Source organism: Centruroides vittatus, unplaced genomic scaffold, assembly GCF_030686945.1.
Source record: "Centruroides vittatus isolate TY-2023 unplaced genomic scaffold, ASM3068694v2 contig_474, whole genome shotgun sequence".
In the NCBI taxonomy this organism is placed as follows: Eukaryota; Metazoa; Arthropoda; class Arachnida; order Scorpiones; family Buthidae; genus Centruroides; species Centruroides vittatus.
Window position 1 is genome coordinate 3,155,755 of NW_027122266.1, and position 27,787 is coordinate 3,183,541.

A 27,787-nucleotide genomic window follows, 5' to 3' on the forward strand; every position below is an offset into this window, starting at 1 on the left:
AGGGCAAAGAGCGACATCTTCTGTGACTCAGTGACAGCAAAGCCGTCAAATTATTAACGATAGTCGAAGAGGACGAAATGGCGAGAGCGATCGGAAGAGGACCAATTTTTCGGAAAATAGTCGTCGTTGGGGCAGGAATGGGAGGTTTGGCAGCCGTTTGCCGTTTAAAAGAATATGGTTTTAAAGATGTTGCCTTGATCGAAGCTCGAGATCGTATCGGAGGCCGAACCTACTCTAAGCCTTATGGTAACTGCGTTTTACTTATTTAAAAAAAAATGTTTTAAAGTTTTATTTTAAAAAATCTATTATGCCGATAATGTAGATAGGTATTCGTATATTCGTCTCAGGTTTGCGTGGATGTCGAGTGAGTGTCCTCTGTTCATAAACCATCTAATCTCTTCGTCTATTACAAATTCATTTAATAATATATAAGCTATAAGCCATGAATATTTCTCAAATATAACTTTAAATATGTTAATTGAAATTAGTAGAATAAATCTTTCAAACTTCTTATCTTCTACCCAATGTAACATTTTCTCCCGTCGATAATTTGATTTAATTCTGCAATTACATTTGTTAAGGATCATTAAGTTTTTCATTTCATGTTATTACCCAAATTCTATGCCCAAGTCAGACATGATAAATATGTATTCTTTGAGATACAATTACATATAGAAAAAGCAATTCCTAAGCAATTTTTAAAAAATTACGAAACAGCATTTTAGATTTTTTTTGCATAGTTTTTTCCTCTAATAAAGTAATTCTTAGCCATTTGTTTATAAGATTATTTTACTGTTTACTTCATTTTATTCTTATTTGCTTCTCTGTCCACGTTGCACGCTTTATAAAGAAGCTATAGGAGACAAATTAATTTGTAAACTGATTTAATATGTACTTTTAAAGTTTCTTCTAGTCTATTGGTCATTTATAATCTGTTTAGACTGGAATTATTGTATTGATGATAATTTTTTTTTTTTTAAATTAGAAAGTTAGTATTGTTTATTTTGTGAACTTTTACTATTTTGAAATTCCAACTTTAGAATACAAAAAGAATACATTTTACAAAACAAAATACACCGAGGAACCATAAAATAAATTCCGGTATGAAGAGAATACATTTTTATATATTTAGTTAAGTATAAAGAATAACTTTATTGAATAATAATAATTTTCCTCCAATGAATTACAGACACATCATTTTTTTTTGTTTTTGTTAGAGTTGTTTTTAAAAGTATGCAGAATTTATACCATTTTGTAACTTTATGCTATATTTAACTGTGATTTTCTCATTTATAATAGAAAATTTTTAATATTTTATTGAGATCTCTCTTGTAAAAATCTAAACAAACTACAGTAAAAACAAAGCAATGAAATATTTGATGACATAAGACTGTACAAATACATTTATAATTTATCTTTGGAAAACAGTTTGTGAGGGGCAAATTAAAATCCATAGTATGTATACTATGGATTTTGATTTCTTTACATGTAATTTCAAAAAAGTAATTTAATTTTATTTTTTTTTAAATAATCCTAATTTTTATACAAAAATCTTGACCAATCAACAGTACAGAATTAATTGCAGTTATTTCTTATCTGATTAAAAACTTGAAAGTTAAGTTTTCCAAACAAAGTAAAATATTAGTCTAGAGTTAATTAAGTTATAATGCAATTAATTTTCCATGCATGATTTTGAAATTTGTTAAAATGTGTTTATTATTATTTTTCTATTTAGTACTTAATATGTAACATTAATATGTTATTGCGATTTTAGTGATGATGTATAAAAATTATGTCCGTGTAAAATGTAATGTTTTTCAAGATTTGACACCAAAAATTGTTTAAATAAAAATTTCTCTATAAATTAGTCATTTGTTTCAGTATCTCGCAACTTTCATCAATATGACTAAGCATTAAGAAAATTTCAAATTCTGTTTTATCATCAATGATTGCCAAAGTTGTCAAATCAATGAACTTTTTCGGAATATGTAAATGTTTGAATCTCTGGGAATATAGAAATTTTTATTTGTACTTATTTTATTAGGTTAAGGCAGTTAAATTTGATAATCTAGATATTGTACATTATCAGAATTTTGTTTTGTGTCTCTGTCACTTTTGTATTTTTCTTAAATAGGAAAGATTTTTATTAACCAAATCTTACAATATTTTGAATGGTATAAGTTTATTACAAGTAAGGTTTCCTTATTTATAATAATTTAATTTCACATTCTTTTTTCTTTTCTGGTTGTATATATATGGTGAACAGTCAAAAATCAACCCCCAATATTTTTCATTTTTTGGACTCATTTGGACTTTTTGGAGCCTTGGAACATTAAGAAACACAGAAAATACCACAACTTTTTCTATGTATTGATGTTAGTGTGGTTTGTATGTGGGGAAAAAATGAAAAAATTTGAAGCTTAACTCCTATGCCTTTTGTTGAAAATTTCTGAAGTTTTTCAGGCAGGTTTGTGCTTTAGTTTCTGGAAATTTTCAGGAAAATTAGACCATTGGTTTGGGAGATATAGTCCCACTTATTTATTTTCCCATCCAACCTGAAGATTTAATGATAATGATAGTAATTATCAGGAATGAAAAAAAAATAATGTTGGAAAAATCCAGCAAAACATTGCCAGCTGTTTTGAAATGTTATTTAAAAGTTGAATTATTATAAATAATGAAACTTTATTTGTAATAATTCAACTTCACTTTCCTTTTTAAGAATAATTATAAATGATTTGAATTACATTGAATTTATATTAGAGATTTATTACAATTTTTATAACTACAGCCATTATTATTATAAATAGTATACAGTACAAAATATTTATCATTTTCTTACTTGTAAATGATATGCTTTATAAAACCTACTTAAAGCCTGTTACCGGTGGGGTTCGCTGAAAATCGTTACAAACGTTTTCGAACTATAAAGTTCTTCTTCAGGTAACCGACGACCGTTAATCGAATGCAATTCGAATAAAATCCTAATGGAATACGATTCCGAATTCTATCGCTTGGATCGTTGACGTCATCCAGGCATGCGCTCTTACCGGCTGTGTACTATCTTAAGTTCTTGTTTATGAGTGCTTGCCATGCCGTTGACAGGGCGATTTCGTCCTTATTGTTGATGCAGTTATCTTCCTTGAGATTAGCCTTATATATGCACAGAGCTTCCAGCCATCTAAGATGGTTTACGCATTGAGTTGTGTGTATTATTTTGGCTTGATTGAGAAAAGGTTCTATTTCCGGATCCGAGGCATAGATAGCAAGAGCGAGTGATCGTATACATCACATCGCCGAGAAACATGGTTACTCAAGGGATTGCAAGTAAATTGATCCGCAAACACAATAGCCAAGATCCACAACCTAAACAGCTTCACGAGGAAGTTAGACCTAATCTCATACCGGTCACATATAATCCATATCTTGAAGCAATATACAGATCAATAGCTAAGAAAAAGAATATACGCATAGCCTACAGAAGATGCGCTACAATTTCGGATATATTAAAGAACGGTAAAGACATTTCCAACAAGGAACGTCTTCCGGGCGTATACTCCATCCCGATTATGGACCATAGAACAGACAGAGGTCTAATCTACGTAGGATCCACGAAGCGCTCCCTGGAAGTAAGACTAAAAGAACACGAGAGTGATATTTTACACGCGAGGTCAACCACCGCTCTTGCTATCTATGCCTCGGATCCGGAAATAGAACCTTTTCTCAATCAAGCCAAAATAATACACACAACTCAATGCGTAAACCATCTTAGATGGCTGGAAGCTCTGTGCATATATAAGGCTAATCTCAAGGAAGATAACTGCATCAACAATAAGGACGAAATCGCCCTGTCAACGGCATGGCAAGCACTCATAAACAAGAACTTAAGATAGTACACAGCCGGTAAGAGCGCATGCCTGGATGACGTCAACGATCCAAGCGATAGAATTCGGAATCGTATTCCATTAGGATTTTATTCGAATTGCATTCGATTAACGGTCGTCGGTTACCTGAAGAAGAACTTTATAGTTCGAAAACGTTTGTAACGATTTTCAGCGAACCCCACCGGTAACAGGCTTTAAGTAGGTTTTATTAGTTTAATCCGGTGTAGTAGCAGTTGTCACGTATAGATATGCTTTATTTTGTGTTTAACAAACAAATGTAAACCTAAGAGTCATCAACCTATTTCAATGAAATCATCATCCATAAGAAAATGTTGCTGATCACCAATAAAACATTAGTTAAATATGCTCTCCTTACTTACAATACAATATAAATATTATACAAAGTAAAAGATTCTATTCGGGTGTATTTTTGTTATGACTATTTGAAATTTTTGTTTGTATTTTTGGCAAACCATCTTTACAATGCACTGATATAATTGAAACAAGGTTACTTTAAACAGGTCCAACTTTTTTCTTTACAGTGTTCAGTTATTTTAGTATTTTTATATTAAAGCAGAGTTTGTTTTATATATATTATATACACACACATTATGTATGTATGTATGATAGAATTTAATTAAAACATTTTGATCTGACACTGACATTATTATATTCCTCTAATTAACATATTTTCTATGTAAAATTAACAAAATTCTGTTTATCAGATTAAATTATTGATGATTTTACATGTAAACTGTCATTATTTGATTAAATGTTGTATAATCAATAAGAATAGTATTGTTCAACAGTAACTCATTCTGATTGTTCCACTGCCATAAATGTAGAAATGGAAATTTAAAAGTGCTAATTTTAATTATTTTAAAAAATTGCATTATTAGAATCAATGAAAATTTTATTTCTACTTATACTTTTTAGAAACTCTAAAATGTTTGCAAAATTTAAATAAATAAAAAGGATTTCATTAAACAAATTAAGAGAAAAAATAAAAATGCAGAGATTTAAAATTTTAAATGAACTTTTTTGCTATATATTATTCTTTGGAATGGGAATTAAATTTTTCAATTATAAGCAGAAATTATATCAAAATATTTATAGAATATGAAAATTATTTAATATATATGGGAAATCTAGAAAGTAACTTATGTTTTGGTCACTAGGGGCATAGGGTTGAGCTAGAGCCACCATTTTGGTGTCCTCTCATTACTCAATCTTCCTTACACACCGGTGATTCAATCAAAAAATACACTTACGTAAAACCAGATAACCGGAGTGATTAGTATTCGGGTCGCAAACGTTTTCGTAGCCTCTTCTAGGCTCTTCCTCAGGCTTAGTAGTAATAAATTCGAATATATTCCTTTTTGAAAGAAACGAGTTTCGAATTCCGTCCTTATCTGGTTTTACGTAAGTGTATTTTTTGTCCTCTCATTATGCATTCAGCTGTGTTAGCATATGGTTTGTGTTGCTTGTGCTTTGTCCATTGTGAATTTTTAAAATGTGTGCTACAATTGAAAATCCACAAGTTGTGAAGTGCAGTTAGTGAATAAGTTTTTGTTGGAAAAAACCACAAACCAATTGAAATTCATTGGCAACGTTGTGAGTTCTATGGAAATGATGTAATGAGTGAAGGTGGATTGAGGTAGTGGTGCATTATGATAAGAAATGGCTGCACTAATGTTCACAATGAAAAGCGAAATGGCTGATGAGTGTTTTGACTAATGAACTGGTGATGAAAATTAATGGAAAGATTTGTGTAAACTGCTACTTTACAATTACGGAGCTCTCGTTTGAATTTCCACAAATTTCATGGAGTTTGTTGCATGAGGTTGTAATGCACAAGCTAAGTTACCATAAGTTTTGTGCCAGTTGGATAATGAAAATCTTGTCAGATGACCACAAAAAAAGTGCATAGCAGCATCATTGACATTTCTGGAAGCCTATCACAGAGATGGTGACTCACTTCTTGATTGTGTCATAACTAGGGATGAGACTTGGATAAGATATATAGACTGGTTTTTTTGTCTCACAATTTATGGAGTGGGGACACACAAGTTCTCCCATAAAACCAAAGAAATGTTTGCAAACATTGTCAGCAAGAAAGATCATGGTGACTATTTTTTGAGACAGAAAGAGTGTGCTTCTGGTGGATTTCCTTGAACGTGATTCAACAATAAACACGGAGATATTGTGAAACATAAAGTTAAGAAGAGCGATTCAAAACAAACATCGGGGAAAATCGAGTTCTAAGATTCTGTTTTTTTCACGACAATGTCCGCCCACACATGGCCAATCACACTTGACAGCTCTTGGATGGTTTCGGATGGGAGATCTTTGATAATCCATCATACAGTCCAGATCTTGCACCAAATGACAGCCATTTGTTTCCACACCTAAAGTTGTAGCTCACAACATGCAGTGCTTCAACGACAATGCAGAACTGCTGACAGGCATAAATGAGTGGTTAAAGTTGCTTGTGACAAAATTTTATGATGATAGAATTAATAAGCTGGTGCACTGTTGTGATAAGTGCCTCAATTTGAATGCCAACAATGTTGAAAAATAGTTTGAGTGTAGCTTCCAAACATTATATATATATATATATATAATACTATATATAATACAAAAAATCAAGTGAAAGGAAACATTTTTTATTCTAAAACAAGTTATTTTCTGGATTGTCTTCAAAAAACAACTATTTTAGTATATACTGGTAATTAATAAACATAAGGAAAATAATAATATTTTTTAATAGTAATAACGTACTACAAACTGACATTGGCAATATCTTTTTCTATTGATTTGCTATTATCCATGATCAGGAAATCTGTATTATGGTATTAGAATATTTTATGTGGATGACATGGTCAAAAAAACTACTAAATCTGATTTTACTGACTGACTTTCTAGAATTAAATTTTCTAACATAGGTAAAATTTCAATGCCATAGAAATTGAAATTTAATTTTTGTTTCAGTTATAATACAATTACAAATAAATTGGACTTATTAGTCCAATTAATTTTATGTAAATTAATTGAAGATAAATTGAAACTATAAATTTTTTACTGCATTTTCTCAAAATGATGATAGTTTTTATTAAAATGTTTATTTTTTTTTTGTTCTTTTTAAATTATTCATTAGTAATAGTAAATGTAGTTTTAACAAAATTTTATATTACATACTATTAAAGGGAATGTTTACTTTTATGTAAACAAACTGCTTTAAGAATAAGCATCATAAGCAATCCAATATTGTAAAAACTACAATCATTTTTTAATGAAATGTTTATTTAAAATTCTCACCACAATTCAAAATGGCATCATTGTGATGTGAAAACTTGCTTATAAAGTATCAAATATAATAGTAATGTGCAAATTTGTTATTTCTGAGTAACAAGTACAGTATATATTAGGAAGCATATACACTTTATTCTTTGTTACTTAATTACTACTTGGTAGTGATATTGTGCATCTGTTACTTTTGAGAAACAGACAATTTTGCTATTTGTATATTCAGTATTTATTTGTTGCCTTCTAACAAGTAATTGAATATCAATAGCAATTTGGTAGTGAATAACTACTACTTAGAGATTTCAAATATGATACTTGCTATAATTAATAGAACTAGAACTTGCATAATTTTTTTGTGGTTTTTGTTTAATAAAAGTTCACAAAATATGTATTTTTTAAAATTTTGTTTAGATACTGTTCCTGCTCAGATTAATTGTTGTTTCTTTAAATATAATTTACTTTAATTTGTATTATGAACAGAGTTCAGACATTTGTGGGAGTAATCATAGTTAATGCATATTTATAATTAATTGCAGATTTTTTAGAGGTTATTTTAACTTAATGTTTCTTTGTCAAATTACTGAAGGATGAAGTGTTGGTTTCTTAGTCATAGACCAATGACTAATGATTCAGATAAGTTCCTCAGCTGAGCTTTGATTTGGTTGCCTTTGTTACTTTTTAATTTCTCGATGTTATTTTTCTTCTGTTTGTTTGATTTTAGGGTTGAGATATATTAAAGGAAATGTCTTGTTTTGGGAGTAACAATTTAATAAATGCAACCATAAAAAATTACTGTATTTACTTTTATATAAGACGAGGGTTTTTATTCACTTTTCACTGCTTCAAAAATCTAGATCATCCTATATGAGTGAATGAAGGATTTGTTGCATTTTTGCAATAATTTTTGTGAACTGTGTGTTTGCATTTTTTACTGGATACTCACTTTTGTTTTTAAGTACCAGAGGGTATTTTGTCTGGGGTCATTTCAATCATTCTTGTGTATTGTCAAGAGTAAAGATGAATAGCAATAGGGAAAGCAAAGTTTTGAATTGAATTCCCAATTTGAAATTCAAAAATCACATGGGAGCCTGATATAAGTTTTAATCTGTTCCCATGTGAAAACAGATGATTATTTGGAAATCAGAATTAGGAGAAACTCATAAGTGTAATCGACTGTTAAGAATTGGCAAAAAAGGTTCCCGATTGTCCAGTTTTATGCAAACAAATTATGTTGTCGGTTTTACAAGATTTTTCCTTAAAGTTTAAAATGCCAGTAATTTTTGCATGACGATGTGTGCATTTATGTGCATTTGACACACAATTTTATTTGTGATTAAACGAAATAAAATTAAATTGTATTAATAAATCTAATTTTCTTTAAAGATCAAAATAAAGTCACACCTCGTCCTGTAAGCAAGTAAACATGATATATTATTGACAGCCAGATGGCTCTGGTGTTTATAGTATTTCCCTCCTCTGTAAAATGGGTTTCCTAGATTCTCAGGAATTTTTCAGATGTTAACTTGGAAATTTATAAAACAAGCATTCCCATCCCTCTCCATTCAACTCACTTTGATCAAATCAGCAAACTGGCAATGATTATGCAAAAAGTGTATACTATAATATTCTTACAACCTAGGAAGAAATGGTTATAAAACCAATCACAAGAGTTAACTTTTTTTTTTTTGTCTTTTTTGAATTGTTAAATTTTAACTATAAAATTTAACTATTAATCACAAAAGCACTTACAGCAGTAAGTGTCAATGTGTTTGAATCAACACCAAGAGAAGGTAATAGTGTGTAATAAATAGTAACTCATACTGTTTTTTAAAACTAACTTGATAGTAGTGATGTGCAAATAATCATCATCCAGATCTGTCAAAGTAAATTGTTAAATTATATAATTTAGCAAATGAAATAATAATTAAAAAGCCAATGGATGCTTGATTGAAATTAGTTTATTGGGCTGCAATTTGAAAAAATTGTAGACTTAATAGTTCCCACTGTCTTTCCTTAATCTCGAGAACGGAGTTAGATGAAAGACATGGAAACCTTGTGCAGGAGACTCCAATTTAACTATATATGAACTTCCATTGCAAACTGGAAGTAGCGTCATTTCAATTCAAAAATTTTCCCCTGAAAGGAGTTAGATAGATAACCAACATGACTCTATTGTTAAAGGAAAAGTATGATGTACAGGGGCATGCCATTACTAATTTGAGGTGGTGAGCATATATTTTAAATTAAAAATTGCAGCCCAGCATTGTGATGATGTCACAATAAATAATTGCTCATATTATTTTTCTTCTTCCAGATTCTGAAAAAACTTGAATTGATCAAATACAGTTGAAGCTGTCTATCTCAATTTATTTTTTCCCCTGCATTTCTAGCCTGAATTTAATAAATTTTCCATGTTTAACTCAAATAATTTTCTCCCAAAACCTCTGTATCTCAAATTATAGACTGACTTGTCAATTGCAAATTCAAAGCTTAGTGACTACATTTTGATAGCATAAACTGTAGTTGAGAAACATCTCTTGCAATACAGTACATAGAGAAAAACTTGTAACCAATCAGTTTCAATTAACACTGCTTGTCTTGTATCTTATTGGTTGAAGAAAGTCAGGCAATGGAAAATATTAACATACTACTTCTGTTATGTCAAAAATGTTTAGTAGATACCTGTATTAGGTATAAATAATATTTGCTATTGTATTAGTAAAATACTGTACCTCAAATCAAACCTATTATTGTTTATTGTGTAGGAACTTCTATATTTTGAAACCTGTCTATCTCAAATTTTTTCTCATTTCTGTGACATTCAAGATAGATGTAATTGTCCTCCACTCACATAAAAAATTAAATATTTGAAATCTGATTTATATTATAATCTATTCTTAATTTATTTCTTATAATTGAATGCAGAAATAGTTAAGTAAATTAATATTTGAAATCAGATTGCCTGTGGCAGTAATAAATCCATTTTGCATAAATATCCTGCCATCAATATAGGCTACTGGTAGAAATGATGGCCACAAAAAATTTAATAATTCTTTTAAAATTGTTCATTTTATTTAAAACAATATAGATATTATTTTTAGATTAAAATAATCCAACAATAGTATAAATTGCTTTTAAACAGAAAATAGTTAATTTTTTGTAATAAAAATATAAGGGTTGGACAAAATAATGGGTTTAGTGAACCCTTGTGTAAAAGTAGTCATGTATAGCATTATCTTGGCATTTTCTGGGACATATTGTGATACTCAAAAAGAAAGATCTTGGCTACATTATGTTAAAGTTTTGAATGACCAATTCTATCCCTTGGTGCAAATTTGGTTTCCAACTGGAAAGGCAGTGACCAAGACAATAATGTGCCAATCCATCATCCAGTCATGGTTTGATGAACACTAGGAAGTTCAACACTTTTCTTGGCCTCCACAATCATCTGATCTCAACAGCTTTAAAATGTGCAGCAGATTTTCTCCTCCATAGACACTTTTAGAACTTGAGTTTATTCTTCATGAAGAATATGGATAGTGCCCAGAGAAATGTTCCCCTAATTGTAGTCTATTTGATGTTGGATAAATGCTGTATTACAACCAAAATATAGTCTAACCTTATTAATAAACATTCAGCTTGATGTTACTGGTGTTCACATTATTTTGATTTTTTTCTATTAATGCCAATCATGAGCACATCATTAAATACATTCCTGGTTTCCAAACTTTATTTTGTTTTGAATTTTTTTTCTTTCTTTAAATGTCATCATCATGAGAAATTGTTCAATAGAATCTAAATATTTTCCAAACTGGTGCAAGCTGTGGACAACTTGATGGATTTTCTTCCTTAGATACCAAATTGATGTTTCTCTTTTTGAATCAGTCCAACGTCTTCTTCCCATATGATACTTGATGCTACTTGAATGAGTTAAATATATTCTTTATGATATTGAAATAAAGAATATATTTGACTTGCTCAATTTTGCAGAAAAAGAACCAGAAGAACTATGGAAAGATATAAAAGTACTGTACACATCAATGATGTAACGCGTCAACTCATTCCATACAAGAAGATGGCAAAATTGGCAAAATGGATGTCAGAAACTACGATAGTAGCAGCAGAACAACAACAAAAGGCAAAAATCATTGCATTTCCTCTCAGTTACCAAAGTTCCAAAAAGAAGCCAGGAAAGATAAAGGAAAATTCTGGGAAGAACAGTGCAAGAAAATGGAAGCAGCAGCTCAGAAAAAGCCTCATTAGACAATGCTTTGCTTATGTGAAGAAAGCCCGAACACCATTCATCACATGCAAGACAGCTGTCAATGGCCAAGATGGTCATGAATTACATGATCAACACGCAATCAAAGAAAGACGGCAGAAATAAACAGAACAACTTTATGCCAGTGAATGGAAGTTGGTACTGAAGGTATTGAAGAGGAAGGACTGACAGAGCTGGAGCCAAACATCTTAGAACAGTAGCATGGGCATTCAAACAGCTGGCCAGCCACAAGGCCCCAGGAATTGATGGAATACCAGCAGAGTTAGTGAAACCATTAAAAGTTTTGACAGCACTGTGCCATAGTGTGTGGAAGAATGGCCAATGGCCAAAGGATTGGAAAAGATCTAATTTTATCCCCATACCAAAGAAGGGCGATACCAAAGATTGCTCCAACTACCGCATCATCGTTCTGATTTCACACGCTAGTAAGATTCTACTGAAGATCATTCTGTCTATGATTGAGTACATATGCTGTTGAGAGAGGCCAGATGTACAGGCAGGTTTCTGAAAAGGAAGAGGAACATGTGATCATATCGCTAATCTTCATTGGATAATGGAAACAGCAAGGGAATACCAAAAGGATCTATACACATGCTTCATTGATTACTCAAAGGCTTTCGATTGTATTGATCGTGACAAATTGTGGAAGTGCCTCAAGGAAATGGGAATCTCACTGCATCTCACCCAGCTCATACGATCGTTATATACTGGACAAGAAGCCACTGTAAGAACGCCATATGGTGATACAAACTGGTTTAAGATCAGAAGAGGTATGTGCCAGGGCTGTATCCTTTCACCATCACTATTCAATTTGTATGCAGAGGTGGTGATGAGGAAAGCAGATTTGAATGAGTCTAACATTGGAGTGGAAATTGGATGCAGGAACATCAATAATCTCCGATATGTGGATGATACCATTCTGCTCACAGAAAGTCAGGAAGATCTTGAGCAGCTGCTTCTTAACTTCAAGAAGACCAAAATAATGACTACTGCACGGAATATGGAACTCAGAATAGCGATAAACATTGAAGAAATCGAGGTAGTGGAAAATTTCATATTTCTCGGGTCCAAAATGAACTGTAATGGAGATTGCAGTCTTGAAATCAGAAGATGCATAGCCCTTGGACAAACCTTGATGATCAGCATGAACAGCTTTTGGAAGAGCAAATACATCTGCCACCAAATAAAATGCAGATTAGTTAGAGCAATTATTTTTCCTATTGTCATATATGGATGTGAAGCTTGGAATCTAAAGAAATCAGACAGAAGGAAGATAATGCTTTCAAACTGTGGTGTTGGACATGGCTTTTGCACATTCCATGGACAGTGCGGATCACCAACAAAACTGTCTTACACAGAGTCCAACCGAAAACCTCACTGGAAGCCCAGATAACCAAACAGAAATTGTCCTTTTTTGGCATATAACGAGAACCAGCTCCCTCGAGAAGGTGATAATGCTGGGGATGGTTAGTGGGAAAAGAGTGCGAAGCCGACCAAGGATTCAGTGGCTTGACACAATCAAAAGTGACGCTGACTTATCTATAACAGAATTGAAGGAGGCTGTGCAGGATGGATAGGCATAGAGAGCTTTGATCCATAGAGTGGCCGAGAGTCAGACATGACTAAATGGATAAGATAGATAGATAGCTACTTGAATTTTATTTTAAAATTTTGCAAATTTATAAAGTTTTTTTTACTCTGAACTGAATTCATTCAATGAAATCTTTAATTCCATTAAACAAATAAATATGCAGTTATCATTTTAATGGATAAATATAAATTCATTCATTAAAAAAACAATGCCATCTATAAAATACTATTTGAAAGAGAGCCTCTTTATACTGTTTGGAATTTTTGTAGACATCCTTTTAATGTAACAAGAATTATTATTCTGTGCTACATGTAAACTTGGTTATAGAAGAAATACACAGACTCCTTTATTTTTAAATTTCTGACCAATTCCAACTCCTCAATTTTTAAATCTCAAACTCCATTAATGCTCAATATGTATTTTACATTTTTATGGTAAAATGTTTAAATCTACATTTCAGAATTAATCTGTGTTTTATGATAACATAATCTGCAAGAACAATAGCATTATTTATGTAGTTAAGCAGACTATATTTACAGTTCAACCAGGGATGTTTCAGAATCAGTGAAAAAGTGACCTAAAATAATCAAAGTTCATTTATTTATTGATCTATGAATTGGCAATCTTATATTGACATGTTAATAAAATTTTTCTATCCAAAGATTGATTCTACAATCAAATATTAAAGCAGGCAAAACTGGGGACAGTTTCCTGAAATTGAGGACATTAGCTGGCCACCCTAATGTAGTATACATGTATGTGCTTACGTATATACTAGCAGGCATAGGGCACAATCGTGCTGCTAAATTATATATATGATTAAAATGTTTCAAGTGTGGATTGAAATTCCTTAGTTATAACTAACTGTAATGAAAATAAAATCAATTGAAAGGATCTTTATGAATCAGTATTCAGCTCTCTTATTTGAACTGAGGAGTAAAATACAGCAATGGTGGTACTGAACTTTTATTTTTTAAATTTTATTAATTACATACAAAGCAGTGATAAACAGTAGGGTTCATTATGTAATTCTTTGGAAACAAAAATCCTTGTTACTCAAGGGTTGATTGAAATCTTAACAATACATAACATTTTTGTAAATACTTCTCCTTGTAACACATCATGACAATTATCTGCATATCCACAAACTTGTATCTGTTACATAATTTATGGATAACCTTTATGTTCATAAAACAAAGCCAATCAACACAAATAATTTAAAATTCTATGTGCAAGATGGAAACTTTAACTACATAAATTTTTTATCCTAAGTACTTTTTAATTAAAAATTGTTAATTTTTAAAAATAAATTTTAAAAAGCAAAATAGAACTGTTTCATAATGATATTGAATTGCTGCCATTTTCTTATTGTCCAGAAGAGGAATTATTTCAATTTTCATTTCAAACAACTATAAACATGAAACTAATTGAGAGAGTATTTAATATATTTTGTCATAATTTGCATAGATATACAACTACTATCAAACAAATAAAAATGTGCTGTGGGTATTTTACATCAATTAAATCTTTAAGGCAAGAGAGAAAATGGCAGAACTTCTGGTTTGCTGGAGTGTGGAGAGAGTTTTTATGATTGGCAGAATATAGATCACATACTATAGATGAAACTTTGATTCTGAGTGGCTGTGTGACATTTTTCAATGCTTATTCCTTATATAAATTGCTATAGGTTTTAATTCAAAGTAATTCCAACTAAAGTGGAGTACAGTGGAACCTTGCTTAATTGAATTGAATTTCACATAACGAGCAAAACAAAATTGTAAAAAAAATGACTTGCTTAATGAGTGATGTTTCGCATAACGAGTGACGAGAAGAGGATTGTGCACATGCTCCATCAGTTTGGGTTTAGCACTAGTGTCGCTTGTGATCACACATATTACACATAAACATCAACAACCATTGCCCGTTATGGCATATCACTTGGCATGTTTATCAGACATTTTCAGAAAAAAAAATCACAGGTAATCGAATTTGCATTCCAGGTTGGTTCATTCCATGCTAGAAGAAAAGATGATGATGATGATTCACGCTTCTTAACAATGTATATATTGTATAATTTTCTTTGAATAAATGTTAAATATAAAATATTTGAATATTTTTTCAGCATGGAATGCATTATCGTATTTTACATTAATTTATATGGGGAAAACTGTTTTGCTTAACAAGTGTTTTGCATTACGAGTAAGAGTCCTTCAGTCCTTATTACACAATTTGATAGATTACAGAATAAATTACAGTAAACATTACATAAGATAATAAATAGTTGTTAATTTTTACTATGCATAAAAACCACAAAAAATTAATTATCTGAAATAATAATTAATAGTCACTGCTGGAATAACCAAATATTTTAAAAAAAACAAAGGGGGTAAAACAAGTTGGTTATAAAATACTAATTTATTTTAGTTCATTTTGTCATTTATTAAAATGTGATAAAAGAAAGTATATGTGTGAAACAAAAGTTAAACTTGCTAAAAAAATTGGCAAATAAAAAGTTTAACACACAAACACTAAAATGAACCAGTAAAAACACCTAAAACAAATATAGTGAGGCATTTTACACTTTTATCAGGTAGACTGATTGTCAAACAGTATCAAAAAGTGTAAAATGCTTCATTGTACATTTATTTTAAGCATTTTTACAGGTTCATTTTAGTGTGTGTGTGTGTGTGTGTGTTAACCTTTTTATTTGCCAATTTTTTTAGCAAGTTTAACTTTTGTTTCACACACATACTTCCTTTTATAAACATATTTTAATAGTATTTTATAATTATTTTAAATTAACAAAAACTAAAATATTTAGTTATTCCAGCAATGACTATAAATTATTTGAGATAATCCAATTTTTTGTGGTTTTTACACACATGTATGATGATAAATACTGTAGTCCACTGAATTGTATAATAAAGACTGAAAAGGGGGGCAAATAACCCAAAATGCATTTCCTTTTATAAAATAAATTACCCACTAAATGTGTTCCTGTATAAGTTCTCTATAGCAATTTTATGCTTACTTCCAAAGATGGAAATTGTTGTTCACATTCATTGCTTAAGATATTTTTCCTGTCTTTCTTAAATAACAGCTGATTTTAATTTAGTAAGAATAATTTTAATGATATAATATTTGCTGGTAACATTTTACAATTTAAAATGATTATCTTTTTTTTTTTAGGTGCAAGCTACATCGAAATGGGTGCTCAGTGGATTCATGGACAAAAAGATAATGTTTTGTATGAATTGGCTAAAGAACATGATTTAGTAGATGACGATGCACCTGATTATTTTGAAGCTATGTGTCGTTTACAACAGGTAAAAACAAGAGAAGAAGAAAATGAAATTGCAAAACTTTTTTACATTCTTCATGAAGCAGGAGAAGAATGCCATAAACTTTTGGAAGTGTCTAAAGATCCGCCTCCTCCTTCTCTTGGCCACTTTTTACGTCAGAAATTTCACGAACATCTGGAAGAATCAAATGATGAACCTCACATGAAGAAATTAAAAGAGGCTTTCTTTGAATGGTATGTTAGTCTTCAAAATGAAATAAATGGAAGTAAATCACTAGATGATGTTTCTGCTGTTCTTTTAAAACATTATAAAGAATGTGAAGGACGCAGTTTAGTTGAACTGAAGTATAATTATGCTGGTATAATTGATTTATTTCTTAGAAATATTCCTTTAAAATGGATACATAAAAATCATGTTGTTTCACTTATCAAATATTCATTTCCTGAAGAACAATCTTCATCTGATATAAGTGAAAGTGAAAATTTAGGCAAATCAATTATAAATGAAGCACTTCCTAGATTTTATCCACTTGAAGTGAAATGTGAAAATGGTAACACATTTTCTGCAGATCATGTCATTCTAACCATTCCTTTAGGTTGTTTAAAAGAAAATGCCCACAAGCTCTTTGATCCTCCTCTTTCTTCTAGAAAACTTGAAGCCATAAATTGTTTAGGATTTGGCACAGTAAATAAAATATATTTGGAATTTGAATCACCATTTTGGAACCATTTGGAAATAATTCATGTTCTGCGAATGGAAAATGAGAAGGTAGTATCAAAAAGGTGATCTTACTAATAAATTTTAAGCATTTGAGTTTTTCTTAAGCAAATTTTTTGCTTATTAAAAATTCATAAAAGAGAGATGAAACATTTTTAATTACATTATTATAATCAACAGGATAGTACTGATAAAGAGCTAAAAGAACCATGGCATAGAAGTATTGCACGATTTAGCTATGTACTTGGACATCCTCATTTATTGTGCGCTTGGATTGGTGGAGATGGGGCTGTTTTTATGGAGTCATTATCAGATGAAGAAGTTGCAAAAGGATGTCAGTCTGTTTTAAAAACGATGCTGCTATCAATAGAAGTACCACTTCCCAGAAAAATAATTAGGTAATATATTTATATTTTATTAACTGTTGTGCCAATTAATTATTATGTTAAATTAATCACTCTTTTTGATTAGAATGAATTTGCATTGTATTCTGAAAATTTTCTATTACACATCTTCAGAGAATACTTTCCATGATGATATGAAAAAGAACAAAAATGGATTTTCCTATTATCTCTCTTTTTTCACAATGCATTTCAAAATTATAAAATTGTCTAAAAGATGTAGGTAACTTAAAGATTAAATTATAAAATTAATTAATTTTTTTATTCAAATGATCTTCACTAGACAAGACAGTTTTTAAGTTTATTTCATGATATATCACTCAACAATTTTTTGAATGTTTTTTAATAATAATATATATTAAGAAATGGCAGTTAGTACACAAGTTGATGTCTGTGTCATGTGAGATTAACAGAAATAAATTAATCATCATATTTTGGTTCCAAATATTTTTACAAACTTCTATATTAATTTAGACTGTTACCACAACAGTTTTTCAATTTTCTGAAAACAATTTTCTTCGATTGATTTTGAAAATAAACAAAAAGTAAAGATATATAACTATACTAGTAGCCCAGGATGCCCCCGTAGTGGGCATTCTAGCAGCAGCGGTGTCATTTCATGGTATAAATAATAAATTCATATCAATAATAAAATCCTATTACAAATACAAATGTATATAGATACTTATAAATACTATAATAATAATTGATATATATACAGATACTTGCAACATGGCAGTTTTTGTTTGTTTTGTTTATCAAGAACTGTCTTAACAATGAAATATTAAGAAACCAAAAATGATTATTTGTTATAATATTCGTTTAATAACAAATTCCTATTACAAATAAAAATATTATTATTATTTAAATTAACAATAAATTCAGTATAACGATTTATGTGATATTTTACTTAAATATTAATGTTTTGCATTAAAATGTTTTACTTAATCAGATACAGAAAAGAAAATTCTTCCCCCCTATCAAAAAAAAAAAAAAAAAAAAACAAATTAAATTTATTAGGGTCTTGTTTAAAGGCTATGATCCAGAGCAACATCTTTAAAAACTCAGAAGATTTTGATACATGTCTTCCTCAAATTTATCTCAACTGTGACTGCTCAGGGAAATTTTATATGCTTTGTATTTGCATTTCACTCATATACATACATGATTGCTGATTTTTTGTAATGTTATAAAGTTGCTGGTTGCTGGAAAATTGTATGTACTTACCTGAAAAAAGTTAATAATCTGGTATCAATTTCAGTAACTTATATTCCAGGTCAAATTGGTATAGTGATCCTTATTCTAGAGGTTCTTATACTTATTTATCAGTAGCATGTGAACTTTCCAATATATTGCCTATTGACCTTGCTGAACCAGTATATGTTTCTAACAACAGTTTTTCTAAACAGGTAAACCAATTTTATTATGAAATTCTATAAAATAACCATATTTTGATTAAACTTACTTATATTTTTCAGTATCCATTAATTCTTTTTGCTGGAGAAGCAACACATTCAGATTATTATTCAACTGCACATGGTGCTTACTCAACTGGTATCAGAGAAGCAGATCGTCTTGCAAATTTTTACAAGTGAGTGCATTGAGAAAATAGACTGAAAACAAAAATGAAAATTTATATTGTCAAATTGTCCTATAATAAATTTACTATTGCCAAAAGAGTTATAATTTGATTTTAGAGACAATACTTCACTGAGTGGAACTACAGAAGTACAAAAAAGCACTCCACCTTCTTTAATATGTAACAATCTCAAAACATTTCACTCTCCAAGTTTCTTACCTCATGGAATGAATCCAAAAGTAATTATTATCGGAGCCGGAACTGCAGGACTGGCTGCAGCTCAACGCTTACTGCTAAATGGATTTAAAGACATTGTGATTCTAGAGGCACAACAATCAGCTGGAGGACGAATACACACTTATAAATATGGTGTGTTACTTTAATTGTAATTTGTTTTAATAAAATAAATATTTTTTGACATATCTTAAAATATTTTTGCTTTAGGAAAAGGAGTGTTGGAATTAGGAGCACAATGGGTTCATGGTGAAGAAGGTAATCCTCTGTTTGAGTTTGCAAATAATCGTGGTCTTCTTAGTAATCCAAAGCTGGATTACTCAGTAGAAAGGAGTGGAGTCTTTTGTACAGACGAGGGAATAATTTTAAACAAGAATGAAGTTGAAGAAGTTATTATGGTTCTAGATGGAATTAGAGAGAGTATTAATAACCATTGCTCAATTTGGCCAAGACCAGAAAATGAAATGCTCTCTGTTGGTCAGGTATTTTGTCAGCAGTTTGATAAATATTTATCTTCCTTAGATTGTTCAGAAGATAAAGTTAACATGATGAAAGGAATTTTTGACTGGTATATGAGATTTGAGATCATTGATAATGCTTGTAATAGCCTGGATGATCTTTCACTTGAAGGTTATTCAGAATGGTTAGAATGTGAAGGAGTTTGCAATATTAATTTTAGGAAAGGATTTAATAGTCTAATCAAACTTTTACTCCAAGACATTCCTATGAATTGTTTGAAACAAAACAAGCCTGCAAAACATGTTAATTGGGAAACATCATATGAAGCACATCATGGCATTTTAATAAAAATGTGTAAAGAATTAGTCAGTAGAGATTTTCTTGTTTCAGTGGAATGTGAAGATGGAGAAATCATTGAAGCAGATCACATCATTGTAACTCCTTCAATAGGATATTTAAAGAAACATATAAATACATTTTTCAAACCTGAATTACCAGACAAGAAGAAAAGTATAATTGAAAGTTTAGGATTTGGCACCATAAACAAGATATTCTTAATTTTTGAAAAACCATTTTGGGAGAAGCACGACATTGGTTTTCAGTTAATTTGGACAAGCGAAACTAAAGACTCATCAGTGCCAGAAGTATATTAAAATTATTTTTTTTTTCATAGATTTTTTAAAAATAAAAATTAATTTTATGAAAATATTTCTTACAGGAAGAATCCTGGATTCGTGGGATATCCGGTTTTGATGTTGTACATGGACAACCAAATGTTCTTGTTGGCTGGATTGGCGGGAAAGCAGCTGAAGATATGGAAAAAGTACCCGAAAAAGAAGTTGGAGAAATCTGTGTTAAATACTTAAAACGATTCTTAGGAAAATCTGATATATCAGATCCAATTCAAGTTGTCAAGTTTGTTCATATTTAATAATAATAAATTATAAAATTTTATTATTATTATTTTTCAAATATGTAAGAAATTTTTTAAATTTATACCCTTTTTCTTTTTTAGATCATCTTGGTATAGTAATCCTTATATTCTAGGAGCATACAGTCATCGTACAGTAATATTTGAAAAACAGGGATTAAAAATCAATGATTTGTCTGAACCATTATTTTGTAATGTGACTGTAGATGACAAAATAATTAAGGTATTCAATGTTTAATTTTGTTCTATTTTATTTTGTTAAGAAATAACAAAAATAATGTACTAAAATATTTCAGTGGCCAACAGTTTTATTTGCTGGAGAAGGTACAGATCATGAATTCTTTTCTACTGTTCATGGGGCACTTCGTTCAGGATGGAAAGAGGCAGATCGATTGACATTATTTTGGTGGTAAGTAAAAATATAAGATTAAAGTTTTTCTAAATTATTAATTAAAAACAATTTCTGTTTTAAGGAATCAGAAAGATGCACTTTTTGAACTACATCCTTCTCATCCAAAACTTTAAACCCTATGTGATTATAAAGCAGAAACTGTATAATTGTTTAGATCCATTAGCTTCTATGACCAAAAGAAAGTGCAATATTGATAATATAATAAGAATTGAAAGTAAAGATTTTCTCATAATTAGCTTAACGGGTACAAAAGCTTTATGTGCTCAAACTGTTAAATATATATATTTTGATTCACATGATCAGAGTGTATTATAGAAATTACATATATGATCATCAGTATTATATTACTATCTATTTTAGTGCCAAATATGCTTTAAGGTTTTCTCTAATGTGGCTGATAATTTTGCATATTTTTAACTTTTTAAAACAACATATAATACAGAAAAATCAAAGAATTATTTGTCTAAAATATTTATATACTGTGATAAAATTAATTGTGATGATTTTTGGTAAGAATTTTTTAAATCCCAGTATCCTGAAATGATGCTAATTATGTACTAAATTTAACCCTTATTTCTAATAATAAAGGAGAAATATATATTAATGTATCTGAGAAATTTTGTTAAATATTAATTGACAATCACAAAAAGCTATATTTAAAAGTTTCCTTTTTAATTATTTAAAGTTTTTGTAGTTTCTTTCTAAAAATGTACTGTATATATGTGTACAAACATTTTACACCATGGGACCTAATCTAAAAGTGCAATCTATCATAGAAAATTCATTTCATAATAAATATAGGTATAGAAATTACATGTAGTTTAAACTCAAACGTTTATGGTTTGCAAAAAAAAAAAAAAAAATTGCACTGAGTAGAAATGTATTTTAATCTGTCAATATTGTGCAAGACACATTTAAAATTTTGTAAAAGCAATTCTGCACTGTAAAATATATTAACTGTATTAATTCAGAATACTTTTTGTTTGAAAATGCATCAATTAGACAATAAAATTTTCATTCAAAGAATTATTCATTCTTTTTATTATTTCTTTTTTGTAAACACATTGTGCACAGACAATTCTGAGTTTTTGAAAACAGAAAAATTTCTCATACATTATGTTTCATAAAAGACATTTCCTGATGAGGAAAACTGTTAAGATTTGAAATCCTTCATTAATACCGTACAAAGAAGCTGAGAATTTAACTTTAAATAAAAATACTGGAACGCAATTATGGAAAGTTGAACTATAACCAATGTTTAGTATGGTTATGTTCACAAATAACATTATCACTTTCTGTTAAACTACAATCAAAAAGATGTCCATTTGTGACAACTACATAATATGAAAGACAGTTAAATACGGTGATTTTTCTCAATAAGATAGGAAAAACTGTATATAAAACATGACTACCAATTAACAGTGGACCCACGTGGACTTGATATAATGCTTTGGAAATAAGCTCAAATCCAATGTTTGGCATCTAAACACAGGAAGACCCACTGAAATCACAGGAACTATTAACACTCACAAGGAAATACTGATGACATGCAAATTTTGCTAACACTAGTTTCTCTTTGAGAGAAACATCTATTGCTGTATGTAGAGGCCACAATTTGATGGCATATGGAAGGCTATAATCAAGTTTCACTTGAAAATTAATTTGGGAGTTTACTGCATTTGGATGTAAATCTGCATAGCAGCTACGGTATAACTTTACACTTGTTCCTCCCATAGAGACCTTTATCCTGCATAGGTTGAGTTCATATGGATGGGGAATTTGATATTGTGAAGGAGTCAAGCTTTGTTGCAGTGATGGACAGATGTTTAAAAACTTTGGTGATGAGAATCTATCAGTACAAAATGTTTTTACTCAACCACAAGTGCAGAAATTTCAATTATAAAATAGGAATCTCGGTATTTATTCCACAGCTAGATATTATTGTTACACCTATTTAATTCTGAAAAACTACGATGCAGTTTTGTACTTCAGGTGTCCACCATTGAAAATACACTAAATGCAAAATGTCCACTGAATTTTGAATGGCTTTTTATTATTATTAAAGGCTGAGATTGTCATTTTGTGTGCAGGTCTCTTGAAATTCTGCCTTGACTTTCTACTTTATACAATTAAAAATTGCTTAAGTCTCTCTTAGCATTCTAAATTTATAAAAGACAACTCAAAATTTCTTTGATATTTCTTGTTCCATATCATAGTTTTCAATCCTCTTAAACATTTCACTTTTTCACTTGAATAAAATAAAAAATATTTATGACTAATGCAAAATAATAATATATATATATGTATATATCTTGCATTAAAAATGCAAAGCACAATTAAAACATTTTATGTCAAATATCTATCACAAATGTTTAAAACCTGGCAAATTCACATCATGCACAATGTATAAAACATACAGCAAATATTTCTTTAAAAAACAAAACAAAAAAACTAAGGAAGACACTATGATTATCACACCTATAAGCTTACTCTTCTTAATTTCACACCAACAACATGGCACAGTGTAACAAAGAAATGTATTGCTATACATTTTCAACAGGAGGCCATGATATGCTTGACTGTTGTATAAAGTTGAGGCTTTTTTAAAACCTACAGATACCACAGATCGTTTCATAAAAATTTGTACCTCTGCCAAAAACTACACAAACTGGAAGACAACATTTTCTTACTAACAAAATCCAAGACAATAAGTTTTCTAACAAACATATTTAACAAAGAAAAAAAAATGCATGACTTAAAAAAGCTTAACAATAAGCTGCTTGTTCTATCACAATTTCACACACGGCCATAATTGACCGTATCTAGCTTACTTCATCATGATTAGCCATTGTTTTGAGAATCTAAAATTAAAAATGTACACATTTGGTGGTCCAGCAAAATAAATCAAGGGCTTAAAGCCTAATACAATCTCTTGTACAAAATATTTTTTTTTAATGCTAGACCCCCTTGTGGAATTTTTAAAATTTTGGCACAGAATATTTTTTGTTAATTTTCACTGTAAACCTATATACACAATACACTACAAGCAATTGATCAAACCCATTTTCATTATGGTATGGTCCTTATCCTAAAGGCTGTGTTTCTTTTAGCAGCCATTGGAAGGCACTATGTTTTCCTTGTTCTTTCAAAGCTTTTCCCACAATATCTCTACACATTTGATGATAATTATCAAGCCACTCCAACTAAAGGAAAAAGAAATTTCATTAGATGCTAGCAAATTAAATAATTCAATTACATAATAAATTAATAAATTAATAATTAATTTTTGTAAAATCCCTTCTAAAACATTTTAAATAAGTTAAAATTTAGAAAATCTAGAAATATTTTTTTCCAAATCAAAAAGTAACTGTTTGCTTTAGAAAATCAAAAGTTATCTATTTTGAAATATTTTTGAACAAGGATGTATAAACGAAATTTTTACATTGTATTCAACAACTACCTATTTACTTGTTCTAAAATTCCACAAAAAACATTCATTATATAAAAATATTTGTTGGAGCTTCACAATTTTTTTTAAGTAAAACATTGGATAATGTTTAAGCTATGTTTGCAATAATTATATATTTAATACTGTGTGTTTTACATTAAATGTGTGTTTAAAAAAGGAAAATATTTTTGAACTTGTAATATTGGGTTCTTAATATTTAAAAAAAATTTGAGTTCAAAAATAATAATAATAAAAATAATTTTGTTTCGGTAGTTCAAAAACTTGCTAATATTATCTCAAAAAAAAAAGAACACTAATGAAGAAACCCAACTTACTATATTTCTGTGCAAGATTTCACATAAGAGCATGCTCTTGTGTGTGTCAATTTATGAGTTCTGCACTTTGAACTGTTGTGTCAATGTAAATTACATGTAAATGTACTGATACAATAAGTATTCAGTGGCATCTCTGATAACCATTACTTAAAGCCCAAATAAAAAGCTTTCAATGCTATAAACATTATTTTTAAAATAGATTTTTTAAAGTATTATGTAGACCAGCAGTTCTCAACTTATTTTTATCATGGAATCCTTTTCACCTCAGTAAAAAATGTTGAACCTTAATGATTATGGATAAAACAAAAATAAAAAACAAATATTACTACTTAATTCAAACAGGTCATTAATGTGAAGGGTTAAACTTTTCTTTCAATATAGTATTTTAAACTGCACTAGTGCCTGGATTTGTACCTTCATTTATATCTGCCTTTTCAGTCTCCTTGTCACTAGAAACATTTGAAGTACTTGCTAGATTTTTCTTCAAAACTCTTCTCTCAGTCAACACTCCATGATTTTTTTAATTATGGGTATACACAATACTAAAAGCACTATAAATTTATGATTTCCACTATATTTTTATATGAAAAATACTTTAAGCAGGCATATCAAAGATTACTATACACACAAGCAGGCATATCAATCAAAGATTCATCGTCTATAGTGTGTTGAACCGTTGTGGTACAACACACTACAGATGATGGGACATTAACTATCCCTTTGGTGACACAACGAACATTGACATGAGTGTCCCATCACTAGTATTGTAGTATGTACTGTACAGTACCATCAAGCATCTGACTGACCATTCCCAGCACTTGATTCAACAGGCTTGAGCTGCAAATATCAATGAATTAAAGCATACTTAATGACTGTATTATTATTTATACGTTGGATACTTTCATAAAAAAATCATTTAAAGAATAACCTTAAGAAAAAGCTAGAAAATAATTTTAAAATCTTAAAGTTAAGTTTTACCGTTTTTATGGTTTTCATTGTCTTGTCAAACATTAAATCCTGACTTCACTTCATTCCATTACTGATAAATCAGTGCCTACTGTTTATAAAGCTATAAATAACTAGCACATGTATAAGATGTCATAAGAGGACTTGATCCGATACTAGAATAGTTACACCTCACATCCCAAATCTGCATTGGCACATTCATACATCACTAAACTCAATGGCTTTTATTGTGGAACCCCAAATTTTATCAGTTGGCACAAGTTGGGAACCCGACATAGACTATATGTTGATCTGTCCCTCTATTAAAGCATGCTCTTTTATGCATGGAAATATGGTAAGTGATTTTTTTTAACTTTTGTCTCTTAGAACATGATTATGATTCCCCCAAGGTTTATTTTATTGTTCTACATATTCTGAAGTTAGTCAAGAAGTGAGGTCAAAAATACTTCAAAATAAATTTTTTCGATTTACTATTATTATGGTGCCAAGTGGTATAAAAGAATTAATACAGCTTAGGAAAAATAGAATACAAAATGAAATTTTTGCTTCAGTTATTAAAACTGTCACTCATTTTTTATAGTTTAAAATTACTATCATTTTTCTAGACAATATTATTTACAAATTCAATCTTTATGAAATTAGAATATAAACTATCATTATTTTTGAAGATCTAATGAAAATGATAGTAAAACTCTACATAATTTATTTTAATGAACTGAAGAATAAAGTAAGAAAAATTTCAATTAATGAGTAATTACATTTCATTAAAATTTTCATGCTCTTCTTTCCATAAAATGTAAATATCAAATATAAACTAGATTTTTGTACATATTTTTCCACTAATGTTATGAGTAATTTTTTAAACAAGGTAATATATAAATATTTAGAATTAAAATTTACATATTGATAATTCATATTAGGAATGAACTTATAACTTTCATGAATGTATTGCTTTCTGCACACATACATTGCAAATTTATTTATTTTTATTTACAATTAATAGCATAGTTCAAAATTTTTAATTTGAATTTCATTACCTCATCTATTGTAAGAAGAGTAGGATCTAACAGTTTCACCTGAATGGGTACCAATGTTAAAGGCTCAAAGGTTAAAAAGCTGTGCTCTTTCACATTATACTATTTCAAAAAATAAATATATGTTTATATATTTTAGTTTAATTTTTTTTATTATTATTATTTAATATTTACATTAAATATTTATAATTATAATAATACCTTTGTATCAGCAGTCTTCACAACAATTACATTTTTGACTCTAATTCCAAATTGACCTTCTTCATAATATGCTGGCTCTATAATTTTATACTTATATTTACAAATATGAAAATAACTTTATTTATACATATATTAAAGAATATTACTTAAATAGTTAAATTGAATTTTCTATCATTTAATTTATGAAATTTATTATATGCAAAAATAACTGAAACAAAATGCTCTCGAGTACTTTCATATAAACAATTTTTTTTTTAAACTATTAATATCATTTGAAAGTTTACATATTTTTCAAAATTTCCCATATTTTAAATATTCTATATTAATAACTAATAATCACAATTACCAGCAGAAAGTATCATTCCCTCTTGTAATCCAGGATCATCTGGATTATTTTTCCAACTTATTCCAACAGGACCTAAAATGAAGAAATATGTTTATATATATAATACATCTATAAAATTTGAAATCTTAATTATTATTAATTACCTATATTCAGTTAAAAAAAATAGTCATTGACATATATATGTGTTAACCATAATATTTAATTTTCTAAAGTGAGTATCCTTGTCATTATATTATTAGAATATGTTACTTATGATGTCACCTAAATTATCATGAATAATAAAGCTCTAAAAAGGTAATGACTATTAGATGCATATTCATATCATATCATTGATAATTCTTTCAAACACTTGTGAAAAA

At 29.4% G+C, this 27,787-nt stretch overlaps 2 protein-coding genes across 5 annotated transcripts in view; one reads left to right on the top strand and one right to left on the bottom strand.

The window, feature by feature from the left end:
* LOC136977708 (uncharacterized) lies at window positions 1-22,127 on the top strand. Its single transcript, XM_067273253.1, has 11 exons — window positions 1-246; window positions 16,253-17,133; window positions 17,263-17,480; window positions 18,760-18,892; window positions 18,962-19,074; window positions 19,181-19,431; window positions 19,507-20,399; window positions 20,474-20,670; window positions 20,771-20,909; window positions 20,983-21,095; window positions 21,160-22,127. Exons 1-11 carry the CDS (start codon window positions 78-80, stop codon window positions 21,209-21,211), a joined length of 3,159 nt encoding a protein of 1,052 aa, XP_067129354.1. The 5' UTR covers window positions 1-77; the 3' UTR covers window positions 21,212-22,127.
* LOC136977709 (xaa-Pro aminopeptidase 1-like) overlaps window positions 22,110-27,787 on the bottom strand; it is a 91,483-nt gene continuing 85,805 nt past the window's right edge. For all 4 annotated transcript variants that reach the window (XM_067273254.1, XM_067273255.1, XM_067273256.1 and 1 more), the window contains 4 exons: window positions 27,429-27,500; window positions 27,083-27,159; window positions 26,885-26,983; window positions 22,110-24,301 (listed from right to left, as the gene is read on the bottom strand). In XM_067273254.1, the coding sequence (XP_067129355.1) occupies window positions 24,182-24,301; window positions 26,885-26,983; window positions 27,083-27,159; window positions 27,429-27,500 (368 nt within the window). In that variant the 3' untranslated portion in view covers window positions 22,110-24,181. The remainder of the gene's footprint in view (window positions 24,302-26,884; window positions 26,984-27,082; window positions 27,160-27,428; window positions 27,501-27,787) is intronic.